The sequence below is a fragment of the Polistes canadensis genome, unplaced genomic scaffold, assembly GCF_001313835.1.
Source record: "Polistes canadensis isolate GaletaPanama2010 unplaced genomic scaffold, ASM131383v1 scaffold_216, whole genome shotgun sequence".
Lineage (NCBI taxonomy): Eukaryota > Metazoa > Arthropoda > Insecta > Hymenoptera > Vespidae > Polistes > Polistes canadensis.
The window spans coordinates 44,863-60,514 of record NW_014569763.1 but is presented as its reverse complement, the minus strand read 5'-3'; the positions used below and the strand labels follow the sequence as shown (position 1 = coordinate 60,514).

General features: G+C 28.3%; 1 protein-coding gene across 3 annotated transcripts in view; it reads left to right on the top strand.

Annotated features, from left to right (window-relative positions):
• LOC106790123 (protein kinase C, brain isozyme) overlaps positions 1 to 15,652 on the top strand; it is a 46,790-nt gene that overhangs the window by 22,019 nt on the left and 9,119 nt on the right. The window contains exons 2-4 of one of the 3 annotated variants that reach the window (XM_014754829.1): positions 5,739 to 5,905; positions 13,393 to 13,521; positions 14,592 to 14,745. In XM_014754829.1, the coding sequence (XP_014610315.1) occupies positions 5,866 to 5,905; positions 13,393 to 13,521; positions 14,592 to 14,745 (323 nt within the window). In that variant the 5' untranslated portion in view covers positions 5,739 to 5,865. The remainder of the gene's footprint in view (positions 1 to 5,738; positions 5,906 to 13,392; positions 13,522 to 14,591; positions 14,746 to 15,652) is intronic. The other 2 variants (XM_014754828.1, XM_014754826.1) reach the window with 2 other exon arrangements.

The window sequence follows — 15,652 nt, the reverse complement described above, 5'->3', positions numbered from 1 at the left end:
ATACACATTCACATTAATTTTATATACTTTTTAATTAATATATATATTTTTACACGGAATACTGAGAAAAAGTAATTAATTTTTGGATTAACCTAAAATTTCGTATTACAATTTATTTGATAAAATCATGTACCGCTAAATTTTGTCTTGAAAATCATTAAAAAATAGATTTAAATGTAGACACAGATAGTCAATTGTCGTTTGACCTTGAACATGCCAAAACACATGGAAAAAAGCTCATTTGTTTTGACCGCCATTTTTTCGAACGAAACTTCTTTTTGGGTACGTTCTTTTATTAATCACATCTGGGACTGTTTTTTTGATTATACTAAGAAATAAATAGGACAAGGCAATTTTTAATAGCGGAAATGATTGGACAATTTATTAATTAATTTTTTTTAATACTTTATCTGTAATAGTTTCTGAAATACGCTGTACATGTTTTTATCAAACAGATAAAATGTATTTGTATACCAATCAATTTTAAATAAAGCTGTGTAAAATTGTTTATTAATTAAATGTTTATAAACGATCAATATGAGCATAAATAGCAACGATATGAAAAATAATAATTTATTAGTATAATTAAGAAAATGAACAAAAAAGAAACAAAAATTAAACGAAAATATACAGTCGATAAATTGATATAGGTATTACTGTAGTTAAAAATATAAAATTGTTCTAATAAGCATATTTTGAACAGTTAACAAAAGATATAATCTCTTTTTTTTTAACAGTCAATATTTAATATTATTTTAATAAATACAAATATAGGTTTTTAAAATAATAGAAAAATATTTCAATAAAATAAAATCCAATAATTAAATAATACCGTATACGTGTATTACTACGGAATTTCAATTACTACGTGGAAAATATTACGGATGGAAAAGTGAATGAAAAATAAAGCATATGAAAAGTACGGATTAATAATAATTAAATAATTTAGATATTGAGTGGTTACTCAAATTTCTTTTAAACAGAAAATTATATTTTATAATATTGTTCGACTTGTGAAACTTTTACAAGAGTAATACTCATATTTATATATACCCTAATCGTGCAGTTCCGATTTCAAATTTTTGACAAATAAATCAACAATGTATGGCAATAGTAATTTTGATAATCACATCACATTATTATCTTCTAAGCATGATTGATATCGTCAGTATGTTTGGAAATAATGAATATGGGCATATTTTCCAATATCATAAGAATAAGAACAAGAAAACTAATAATACTTTAGTTGTATTAAATGTAGCAATTAATTTGGTTCATTGACATTAAATTATTTATTACTTTTGTTTGAATATAAATAATCTCCCGCCAATTTATAAAAGTTATATCGAAGATCAACTGTTTTCTTCTGTGATCTACTGTTTGAGTGCAGTAAACGTTGGCACATTGCAATTTATTGATGGAATAACGAATTACAGGATTTATTATATTGATATTTTAGAACATAATTTTCTTTCCAGTTCAGAAAAAATGGGTATTGAAGATCGTTTCGTTTTTATGTACGATAACGATCGAAAATATACTGCATAAAATATCAGAATGTGGATACTGCATAATAAACAGACACAGCTAAAAACTCAACTGCAATTTTCGTATATCAACCCGATAAAACACTTGGGGAATTATTTGGAACATCTCAGATCGGAAAAAATCGAAGTTCTTTAAAAGAAAGCTTAAAAATTTTCTTACAGCGAAGTGAAACAAAATTTCGTAATACATAACCTCAAATTTAGGTTATTTAATGTCGGAAAATATGAATTGACTTTATTATTTAATTTTCTAGTCTTAAACTAAATATTTATTATGTTAAATAGTATTTTTTAAGTGAATTTTGGAAAACTTACTGGATGTGCGAATACTTTTTAACAGTAAATTTCAACTAATTTCTTTTTTGTGTCTTATTAATTTCACAAATTATCCAATCATTTTATAAATTAGTTTTACGATAGTAAAATGTAATTATGAAAAAAGTAAACAACTTATAGAATTCTATGATATATCATTGTAAATACAGTATAACTTTAAATTTTATTCCTACGATGTTCAATGTGGGGACCTTTTATAACACGGCAGATGCCCCAAATTCTGTGATGGGAATGTAGTGGTACGCCATCTTATTGGAAAATGGATTCTCTGGCTGTATTCTCTTATAATTGTGGCATTAGATAATTCTCAAGCATATTCAAGTAACTGAAATTCCAGTTACAGTTGATTCAACAAAAATTAAAGATCCGTAAATTTTTATGATTGCTTTAAGCACAGAAAACATTTACTTTAGGCGAGCCTCGTATATTTTTTTATGTGAATTTTATGGTCATTCTGTATCAAAACATTATGACGGTATACTTTACTACTTGTATGAAAAGTTGTTTCGTCATTGAACAGAATTTTATTCAAGTAATTTGGATTAGTATCAATGTTTTTCATCATTTCAACACAAAACTCACGTAGTTTGACTTTATTCTCGTCATTCGAAGCTTGTGTAAGTTACAATCGGCTGTAATAAAACTCGACAGTTATATTGTATTCAATGACGTATCACAGAATTTTCTAAGTTGTTTACTTTTTCCGTAATTTGGCTTAACTTTTGTATAACTAATTTATAAAAAAAAAGCCGTAATAAAATAAAATTATAATTTATTATGATAATTTGTAAAAACAATATAATTTACACACAGATAAATTATTATTTTATAATAAATATAATTTTATATAGGTATAAAATTATTATTTTTTACGTAATACATATTCTAAAGATTTTTAAGGATACGTTTATATTCTTTGTTTAGAAAAAAAATTAATTAATAAACAATTTTACAAAGCCTTATGTAAAATTGATTTGTATAAAAATAACTTTCTACATCTAAAATAAGTAAATTTGACTTGTACTCACAGATGTCAAGTTTTGAAAGAAAATAAAATGGAATTATTGACAAAAGGAATAAAATAGAAACGAAATATTACAAAAATAAATAATAAATATTAAAAATATCGTTTTTACAACAATGCTAGTAATAAAGATTTGAAAATAAAATTAGTTGGGAATACATAATCCCTTTGCGTGTCGTTCAGTCTATAAAAGTGATTTGTTTTTTTTCTCTATTTTTTGTTTTTTTTTTTTTTTCATATTTAAATTTCTCACACCTTTTTTATTCCACATTCGCGTGCACGATTTCATTGTTCCACGGTATTATTAAGTGTACATATTACACATATACATAAATACATATTTACATAGTATAAACGATTTATTAGTCTCTTGCGGTTAAAAATCGTCTCTTGTATTTTCTTTTTTATTATTTTCTCTCTCTATATATATATCTTTTATATAATAAACAATTTTCTAATATTCGTTTGTGTAAAGTAGATAGGATTGGAGAAAATACACAAAAGATAGCAAGGACTTTGCATTTTCTCCTTTTTTTTTTTTTTTTAATTCAGTAAACATCGTTATTGCATCGTTGCATCGAGTAGTATAGTATTGAATTTTCTCCTACTTTTTTTTTTTTTGTTTAAAAAGAATTATAGGATAAAAGATATTTAATCGTATTTTCTCTTGTATTTGGATTTGTATACACATAATCGCTATGTAATTCATTTTAATGCATAATACATATACAAACACGTAAACACACATATATATATATATATACACATACACACGAATTCTCATACGTATACGTTTCATTAAGTTCTGTACATATCTATATATATATCTATATATATGTAAATGTGTTCTAGTTTCTGGTGTTCAAATGATTGTTTATACATCGTATATTTCTAATCAGTTGTGCGTTACATGCCTCGTCGTTTAAATTGTTGCCATTAAATTGTCGCCATTTTGTACATTTAATTAGAGCACCGTTCGATGATTTGCCGTGTACACTTTCTTGGATGTCTTTTTTTCTTTCCCTTTATCGTTATCCCTCTTATCTTTATTCAAATTGTATTATTTTTTTTCTGTTTTTTTTTTCTTTTTTTTTTTNGAGCACCGTTCGATGATTTGCCGTGTACACTTTCTTGGATGTCTTTTTTTCTTTCCCTTTATCGTTATCCCTCTTATCTTTATTCAAATTGTATTTTTTTTTTTTTTTTTTTTTTTTTTTTTTTTTTTTTAAATTGCATTTACCTGGCTTTAATGTATTATTTAATGTTATTTATTTTTTGTATTTTTTTTTTAATCGGTAATCATACCTTGCTTTGAAATACGATATATATATATATATAGGTTTTGCACTTTAATTTCATCCTTTTACACTTAAAATCCAACCATTTGCACTTTAAAATCCTACCCGTTTATGCAAGTCAAATTGCAAAGGGGGAAAAAAAGGGGACGAATCTGACTTGCAGAAAAGTATGGAATTTTAAGTGCAAAAAGAGGGTTGAATTGGATTTGGTAACAAAAAAAAAGGGCGAAATTTATCACAAAGTACAAAACTTATAATATATTTGTCTTTGTTGGGGCGAATATAAAAACATTTTGAGCGGGACTTTTTCGGAAATGCTAAACAAACGAACAAAATTTGTATTTTCTTTAAAATTCTTTGCGCGCGACGATGTTGATATCACTCTCAGCAGGAGACATCCTCGATTGTACATGTGTCCTTCGATAAAAAAAAAAGAAAAAAAAAAAGAAAAAGAAGAAAAAAAAAGCTTCATAAGATAATCAGGTATATTTTGTTCTAAACAAAGTATCATGGTTAAACAGTTCCTATCTTAAATATTCACCGTACGGGAAATTAATTGCCGATAATTCGATAAAATCGATGTAACATGTTATAACAGAAGATGTGTGTGATTAGATATTAGATATATAGGAAAGGTAAAATATAAATATACATTTGTATTTGATACGAGGCATGCAGGAGTTAATGCACTTCTTATTAATTACATTTGTTAAACGAATGGTTCATCTTTACGAAAGGATTCTTCTTGTTTATACAAAAAAAGGGAGAGTTTTCTCTTCTCTCAATAATTAATCTCGTCAAAGAATACATCATCGTATAGGATAAATTGTAATTAGGTATTGCGTATAATGAAAATTGTGTATAGCATAAATTATCTTCTTCATTCGTTACGTTCCTTCGAATATACGAAGGTTACCATTGTTGATTTTCTCTCGTAATAGGTATGTCGTTAATCTTCACGTCTTATAAATGAAATTTCATTATCCATTTGATCTCTCGTAAAATGAAATATATAATTATTATTTCATTTGTGAAATAACTAATTAAATCTATAATCGAATGTATATATATTAATAGTAAATCATTAGTCACGACGACACACACATTAAAACCCCGTAAAATCCTTTCTTTTTTCCCCCCATTCTTCAAATTAACATTCCGCAAAATATAATTTGCTTAATCGTGAACGAAATCGTGAACGATATTTAATAGGACGGATTATATATCTTATCGGTTGGGTTTTTTGTTTTTTTTTTTGTAAAAATGGTTACGCGTGTGTTACAAAAAAAACACGATAGAAGTTGTTGATCGTCGGATGCCATCACGCCTACCAATTACCATCACGCAATTGTTAATAAATTGGTTTCATTTGTTGCTTCATGTCTGAGCTTTTTGAGATGATGATTTACACACTTAAAAAGAAAAATTAGTAATCATCGTAGAAAAACTAGGAACCCCCGGGGGGTTTAACTTCGTAAAGGAATATTATTGGGTATCGATCGGCACACCACCGTCTCTCGATCTCTCCCACAGGATCAGACCACAATGAAGGACCGGGCTTCTCTGGGCCCCTGTTTCTTGTTCCCAGGCGGTGAGCGCCCCACACAAATGGGAGGTTTTCACTTACCTGACGCCAACCTTCTGCGACCACTGCGGCTCGATGCTTCATGGTATCTCGCATCAGGGACTCAAGTGTTCAGGTAGCTAAATAATTGAAACAAACAAAAGACAAACAAATTCTCTAGTATAATAACAATTTAGCCCATTTTCTATTTAACGATTTCTTTATCATCATTCTCTCTCTCTCTCTTTTTCTCTATTTATCGACAACGAAAATCAAAATCGCAATTTTTTTCAACGTTGCTGACGTCTGTTGCTGCCGTCGCTGCCGCTGGTTGTGTTCCGTTATCTGTAATGTTTTTTTTTTTTTTTTATTCTTTTTAAAATAGGGGGGGAGGGAACATTTTTAATCGGGCGATAAAAACGGTACGCGATTGATTCACTTCGAAAGAAAATCATCTTTTCATACTTCTTCTCATAGATTTGGGTGGCTCCTGATATTTTTCCCTCGGAATATTATTTCGCATTTTGTTTATATATTATGGTTTCTGTTTGTTTTTTTTTTTTTTCAACCAATTAATTGGGTCGGACGAAAATTTCGTGCCGATTTTTTCTTTTTTTTTCATATTTTTTTTTTTTTTGTTTCAAAAATATTTAACAGGTGTTACATTTATTACGATTTTATTATTTGATTCCTATGGAAAACTGACCAACCCTTGCACGTGTCCTTGACGAAACTTTGACATTGCTTATATCATTAGATTGTTTCGAAAAATTCGTGTCGAGTTTGGAAAATATTGTATGGAGTATATTTAACCAGTTAAGTGTGTTTGACGACTATATCCGTCATGRAAGAATGGCAGAATTTTGTGTTTTGACGGCTATATCCGTCATGCGTAAAATTTTGATACAATTTGATATTTAAATTGTAATTCTGGCGAAAACTAAATTAAATTCGTAAATAATAATATGTTTAGAATGTTTAGGGGTCAGGACGAAATGAAATAAACAAATGAAAATTATAGATAATTTSAGTYGGACAYTARATCTTTGATTATCCCGATTTTTATCTTGACGTGTCATAACCAAAAAAACAAAGTATATTAGATTCTCCATCTGCGATGATGTCCGCGACGTCTAACCAAGGAAAAAAAAAAAAAAATTATTTTTTTTGTTTGTTTGTTAAATATTTGATTTTTTTTAAGTTTTTCGTTAATTATGTGTAAATATAGCTTAACGTTGATCTATTGTTTGAATATTACTTATAAATTCATTCATTTTCTARAATAAAGTCGTCTTTTTGACCGAATATTTCAACAGCACCACTTACTCTGTGTTTCACGACTATATCCGTCATCGCTTGATTATCGCGACACACACTAGGGCGCACTTTGCAAAATGATCGACACAGTTAACTGGTTAAAAATATAATATATATATAAATCAGCGTTATATCCATTGTCCTACAACAACGAGTGAGACTCGTGATAAGAAATTAGGATCAAAAATAATAAGGACGAGCCTGACTCGTGGTACTTCGTTCGGATCAAACTTATAAGGAGACCTTACGGTTGTACTTTCACGGATTTTAACGAGCTTTGGTATATTAGTAGTATACTTTTAGGGTGTTAACGTGGTAAAGTATTTTATCAAAATGCGAAGCCAATTTTGAGAAAAAATGCTTTTGAAGTTTTGATTTTTTGTATACATATTTATATTATCTTAAATGCGACTGTTTACCAAATAGCGCGCTAGCATATGTAGCAGCGTTCTCGCTTCTTATGCTGCTAGTTAGTGTTCGATCCTTCATCGGGTAATTTTTTTTTTAATAATTTTTTTCTATCTGTTTTCAAATTGTTTTTTCATAATTCTTAATTTTTAAATATATACAGAAAAGAGAAAATTATTTATTGCAAAAAAATATTAGGAATTATTTATTCTTTAACATCTTGTGCGCAAATTATAAAGGAAAATTGATTTTAATTGAATTACAGTTAATATTTTTTTTTTTAACAGGTATATGAAAAGTTATCTTCAATATACTAACAAATAAAAATTATACATGAAATTGTTAATGAGTAGACTATATAGGATTGTTATTTGTTAATATATTGAAAATTTATCTATTTTCATATACCTGTTAAAATATAAAATGTTAACTGTAATTCAAGTAAAATCAATTTTCCTTTATTATTTGCGCAAGATATTACAAAATTTATTATTTCTAATTTTTTTGCAATAAATAATTTTCTCTTTTCTGTATATATTTAAAAATTAAGAATTATGAAAAAACAATTTAAAAACAAATAGAAAAAAATTATTAAAAAAAACTTCCCCAATGAAGGATCGAACTATTAACTAGCAGCACGAGAAGCCAGCACGCTACTATTTACGCTAGTGGGTCACCTGTTAAACAGTTGCATTTAAGATAATATAAACATGTATACAAAAAAATTGAAACTCTAGAAGCTTTTTTTTAAAAATTTGTTTCGCATTTTGATAAAATACTTTACCACGTTACACCCTAAAAGTATACTACTAATATACCAAAGCTCGTTAAAATCCGTGAGGGCACAACCGTAAGGTCTCCTTGTTAAACAAATACGAGTTAGACTCGTTGTTCAGTTGTTCTCGATATTTCTTTTCTTAATTAAATGTAAAAAGTGTAATTTTGTTAATAGTATTATTGTCCAATTGCAATCGGGAATTAGCGGGTTGAAAACAGAATTAACTTTTCAGGATATTAAAAATATTTATAAATTGACACGAATTTTTTATTGGGCAACACTTAATATAGTAAAAATAATAATTTATATTTTTTTATATAATCTTCAAACGAGAAACTTTATTTGTAATATAAGAATATAATAGTTAAACATTTGATCAAGACGGTCTTGATAGAAAGTTTAGGGGTCGTTTAAAAAATACGTAATTTATAAATAAGCACGAATTTTTCGGTTTTAAATAGAAAATCACATAAATTTTATTTTAACGTTAAAAAAAGAAAACCTATACGCGTAGGATTATATATTTATTTCGTAAATCAACGTATGTGAATCAAATTCTATAGTGACACAATATTCCAAAGTACGTTTTTAAATATATTCGAAAGTAATATAATGATTATCCTAAAGTTAATAAAACATTCTTGTTATAAACTAAACCGTGATGTGTAACATAGGTCTTGCTAAATGAATGAATATTCCTTTTCATATCGTGCCACGTGCACTTTCAAGTAATCCCCAAACGTTTCTGAGTGTGTGTGTGTGTGTATGTGTGTGTTACGCTTATTGGCGAGTTTTCACGCGAATTAAAAGCGAAAAGTATAGGAGGAAGTCAAAGAAATTCATCTTTAGAAGATTCAACACACCAAACACACAAATGGCACGTAATCTCATGAAGATTTTGTTCCTCGATTATCCTTTTTATCGTTTATCACGTAGTAAGTATTATTCTTTAATTTCATATACAATTCTCAAGGTTACGATCTTTTTCATAAAACAGAGTATATCGATTTTAAATATTTAGAAAAAAAAAAAAACAAGAAACACATCTTCTCCAAACAGAACATCAAGATTTTTGCAGTATTATGCTATTTATATTATATTGTCAATAGTACGCTAGTAAAATTTGTTTTTAAAACCATGTATTGGTGTTTCTGCCTAAGTATATATATCAACATTTAAAATAGATCGTTACAATACATTTCTTTGTCTTCCCAATGTATAAGTAGTTGTTTGTTCCTTTGTTTATTCAAAATCGATTCCTTTCAATCTCTCACTTAAATCTTTTTTCTGTCTGTTTGTCTGTCTGCTGTTCCACTTTCTCTCTCTGTCTCTCTCTGTATTTTCCCCCATCATTTTTTCTTCTTTTTTTCTTTCAAACATCTCGATGTAGCTGCATGATTATGTTCAACGAATTTTGAAGTATCAGAAATATCCGCATGTACCCCGCTCCCCCCGTCATTATGATGGAATGTTTATAATTGATTTCTTTGACACTCGTAAGTAGTGAAACGCGACTTAATTGAGAAAGTTTATTTGGATAATACGACAATAAATCATGTAGAAATATACAGAGGGTGATTCACGAATCGAGAGTGACCGATAGAAATTAACTTTTTTTCTTTTATTAACAATCTAATCGCGAAAATATTTTTATCGAGTATTGCACGATTATGCAGGGGAAATTAATTTTTTAACGTTTATTTAAGAAATGTATTTTGTAAATATTTTTTTGGCTTCATGATTTTTCAAGATCATCTTGAATTCTTTTTTTTTTGCGAATAAAGTATTTAACTGTGCAGGAAATCTTTTTTTTTCATACAATGTATATTTTATGAGTTTTTGTTTGAAACGTCACGTTCCGTGACTCACCCTGTGTATATATACATATATGTATTTTTAAATAAATATATATATTTTTACACGAGAATAATTTACTTCTATAATATAACATACGTTAAAATTTTAGAAGCGAGTATACAATTGTTATATTCGCAATAAAAGTGGAAACAAAATATTGCGAACAAATGAAATTTCTGAAATACGTTTTTACATTTGTTTTCTTTGTTGTTGTTAATTGTTAATAATATACATTCGTATTTAATGGCGAATAAGGAAGTATTATTTTGTAGATTAGATCTAAAAGTTTATAAGCAGGTTAGGAAAAATTTGATATTCAATAATACGATATGAATGAGTAGCTGTTCCAGTTGGCCGCATATTTTGTGAAAAAGGACTAATATAAATTAAATAATAAAAGCAGTGAATAATATATATTCAAAAACGGAATTACGAGTTCTTTAAGTACTAATGCCATTCCTGAGGTTTACAAAAATCGATTCCTTTTTATTTTTCTTAAATCAGCAGTGTCAAGATTTCTTTTTACGAATTTTATCTGATATACTTGAAATTTTAAACAAATTTTCTTAAACATATATATTTTCCTTGAAATTATGATATCCTTTTCTTTCTATAATGTTTTGATATTTTATCTTTTATATCGCAATTATTATTCAAAATTTTATGGATGATATTTTCTTCTTCAAATGGCCGCCGCACACACACATTTTGTAAAAAGATTAATATTCTTCTAAACGGCAACGTACTTCCATGGTTTTTTTATATGTTCATCATAAAAAAAATTATGTTTTTTTTTTTAAGATGAATCGCCTAGCAAAAAAAAAAAATCTGACAAAATTTTCCTTTAAAAGAAGAAAACAAAATAAATGTTACGTGGGAAGTAGCCTGTGCTCAGCCATTTTGATTTTTTCAAATTAATATAATTCATATTGTTTTGTATATAAATATATGTGAAATAAGATCCGTCTTTTCCATTAAACAAAAAGATGTATTTATTTATCCTAAAAAAAATCTCTATATTAGGACAGTGGTACTCAACCTGCGCCCTGAAACGCAGTTATACATAATCATGAATTTTTTTTCTTTTTTTTTAAGTGACATAATAAACTGAAATCCATAATTGACTGACATAATTTAGATGTCATAATAGGCTGTCTAATGAGTTAATTGAATTGAAAAATAATACGTATTAAGAATTTGTATTTATTTATTTAGTGAATTTTATAAACCTAACCTAACCGAAATTACTGCAAATTTATGTGAATTTCAAGAATCACATTAATGTTGAAATAATGTTTAAATATAACAATGTTTGAATAAGGTACTAGTATTGTATTCCCATTGACATATTTCTTTTCTTTCTTTTTAGTCATCGATTGTGATATTGTTATTTTTAAAAACAAAAAATAAATAATTAGATCTTGTAATATTGTAGCCTGCTTTAAATTGAAGACGAATGTATACAGCTAGTGGAAAAAAAGCTTGAGTAGCCCTGTCCTAGTTCCTCAGGGATGGCATTGAACATTTTTTCCTGTTCCTTATATCTCGATTATCATTTATTCTTCCGAATATATCAAAACAGGTTTTCGACTACGTAATCAGACGTCCGTTAGTTTGAAAAGGAAGTGTCTTCAAAGTTATCAACGAGAATAATCCTTTTACGATATTTTTGTCGTAGTTTTATGAACGTGTCATGGTTTTACTACGATATGTGCACGATTACGTTGATTTTATATAATAAAGTATGACAAATTTGTAACTATTATCTCTTTACGATATTACGCGTATTGCAATTTTGTGTTTAGCATTAAAAAGTAATTACTTGAGAAATTATTGTAGTTTTTATTTTTTTTATTTTTAAAAGCACACTATAATGCAGAGAATTGAAAATTTAAACGTAGGCGGCACCGAGTTACCCCCCCCCCTCCCTTCCGTTCTTAAAAGTTGTATTGTATTTGAAAATAATACAAATATAGGATTCGTGAAAAAAGTTGAACTGACTGAACTGACTAGACCGAGACTCGAAACGGGATCTTCCACTTTTCGGATGACTGCTCTTATTAATTGAGCTATTTTAAACTTTATTGATCAACTTTTTCACGAATACCTATTTTTATTTGGTATTGAGGTGTTCGATTCCACACTTGATTATTCTGCAATAGTATTCGAGCCCGAATATTTTTCCTTTCGGCCCCATGACAATTAGTTCCTCAAATCGCCACACGTGTCGTTAGCGTCACCACCTATTTTTCGTATTTAAATAACAATGTTTTCTCATATTGTTGCACAATTTCCAAGTGTGTAAACCGAACTATCCCTCCAAAACCGATCGAATTTACTAATTTATAGTATTCGTGAAAAAATTGAGCTGCCAAGTTTTTCGTTTTCCGAGTAGATGCACTTATCCATTGAGTTATTCAGACCACACTTGGGGTCAACTTCCTCACGAATACCTATTTTACTTGGCATGTAGGTGCTCGATTCCAAACACATTTAAATACTTTTTTTTCTTCTTGTGCATGTTGATACATATCGTAGAAACTTATAGGCATTTTATAAGCATACAAATGGATAGCCTTTTCCTCTAGCGACATTGTGATTTGCATATAAGAATTTGCATATATGTATTTACGTGTTATCACCGAGCTGCCAGTCGCAATTAGATTTAACATATTTATTATAATACGTATATATACGTAGGAATATAAAATATATTTCTTATCTGTTAGATTTTGTTTTTTTCCATTTTTGCACTGATTATGTGTAATCAGGTATCATAATATTCATGCACAAGGACGATCGAAGCATACGCGTGGAGAAGTAAGACAAGGAAATTACGTTTACAGAAAATAATCTCGGTGGTATTCCAAACTCGTTTTTTAATATATTCCTTTGAATTATTTATTAAATACGTCGTATTTTTTTCTATCGCATATATCGTTGTTGTGACATTTATTTTATTTTGTTCTTTTTTTTTTTTGTACGCCGAAGTTACAACATAATATTTCGATAATCAATTATACAAAAATATGTTATAAAGTATCAAAAGATAATTGAAAATTATTAAACGCAATTGAAAAAAAGTATCTGATTGACGATTATAATAATTATGTGAAATATATAGGAAAAATAATATACGCGTTATTGATTGTTTATTAAATAATGAAATATTTATACGAAAGTGGCAATCATGGCTATGGATCTTGTAGCTATGACAAATCAAATAGATTCAATTGATAATCCGTAATGATCTGATGACTTAGCATGCGACATGAACGTACACAAAAGATGCGAAGAGAGCGTACCAAATCTTTGCGGATGCGATCACACCGAAAGACGTGGTCGTATACATCTTCTCATCACTGTTTCCGGTAGCAAGATGACCGTTGAAGGTACGTATATAATATGAATATTTTTATAATTCTAATACAGTAGAATCTCTATTATCCGAATGTGTTTCACATGTTTCATAATACAATATAAAACGAAACACATAAAACACGATTTATAGTCTGATTACAAAATGATGTAATTCTTACGCAACAACCTAGATGCAACATTATTTTTGGCAGGGTGAAAAATCTTCGCATAATATTTTTAGTTTAGTACCGAGGAGAATGCAGTAATGGATCAAGTCAAGTGGGTACCCTAGTGGTAACAATTTCAGGGTCCTTAAACTTAAATTAGAAAGAAAGAACGAGTTCTCAATAAAATTCTATTAATTTATCAATATGAAAGAAAAGTAATTAAATAACTAAACGAACAAAAAAATCTCTATGATATGTCATCTTTTAAACACACACAAGTGTTGCCATATTTGATTAATATAGATGTTTTTGTACTCTCCCTGTTATTAGTTTGATTTATTTTTCTACGAACATCCTCTCACACCTATTCAATACTATTAAAGGGGTCGTGTTTTTTTTACCACCTCTCTGGAATCAACAGCGCTCGGTTTTTGTTTTTTTTTTCGAATGGTTCATCCATTCATTTTATTAAACGTGCCAATGTTGCTTAATTTTAACGATTTTGATCAAAACCAATAATGCAAAGTAATAAAATTTGATTAAATTAACTCCTTGTCTTACAAAAACGAGTGAGACTCGTGGTAAGAAATTTCAGACAAAAACATTAAATACGAGCCTTACTCGTGATACTTTGTTCGGATAAAAAATAAAAGAGTTATGCGATCTTAAAATCATTTACCAGTCAAATACAAAGTAATTTTGTACTGAATTCAATATTTCTGTTAATAATACGTTTAATGTATATTTTAATATATGCTAACATATTTTCTTTTTAAATAAATGTATGAAAATCAACATAGTAATTATTCAATTATCTACTAATTTTATTATCCGAACATTATTCGATGTTTTCAACTTAATTCGGATAATCGAGTTTCTACTGTAATTATGAAATTTTCATTACCTTTGATAATATTTTATTTGTTTTGTTGCAGTAAAGGAAGGACGAAATCTCATTCCAATGGATCCTAATGGTCTTTCGGATCCTTACGTCAAACTGAAATTGATTCCTGATTCGGATACCGTGAAGAAGAAAACGAAAACGATCAAGTCATCTTTAAATCCTGAATGGAATGAGACGATCATATTGTGAGTTATTTTATTTCAAAGAGAGAGAGAGGTTACAATGTTATATTTTACTTATTAATTTTTATTGCTATAGACGCATATATGCGTCCAGGGAAAATTAACAATGTGTACTAAGAGCGCATATATGCATCCAGTCATAAACTATCTGTGTGTACTAAAAGCGCATATATGCGACCAGAGAAAACTAGCTGTGTATTAGGACGCATATATGCGTCCTGTATAAACTAACTGTGTGTACTAAGGACGTATATATGCGTCCAAAGAAATCTATTTGTACAGAATATGAATGCATATATATATATGTGCAGTTTTTTTTTCTATAGAATTTTTTAATTGCATTTTGTGTATTCAATATGGTTGACAATTGCAAAAAAAGTAATCCACCCCCAACGATTGCAACCGCTAGGCAAGAGCATTTAACATTTAAAAGGTTCAGATATGATTCGATATTTTTCTTTTGATTTTAATTACTTTTTCGAAAAAACAAAACAATTGAAAATTCAGCTCAGACACTTGTAGAGTTGCCGAAATTTTTTCATGTTACTCTAATAATTGCTTCATAATGCTTGTACACCACAAGAAATTTTCATAAGGAAGGGAAATAGTTGGCACATTAAAATAAAAATCGGCAAGACTTAAGTTTATCATATTATTTATAAACAAAAATGACTCGAATATTCTTTTTTATTTTTTAATGATGAAATTTAACAGGGAACTTGGACATGAAAGAAGTAGAACTATGTTTGATTTAGTTGGACGTTTCGTCCYTTTATTGGGACTTMTTCAGCAAYTTAATCWWHAMAGTTCAGCGTCTTTTTTCATTGAGTAGACATACATTTTTCTTTTTATTATTAATATTCAAAACACAAAACATCTAAACTTCGTTAAATTGATCGTTATTATTTAA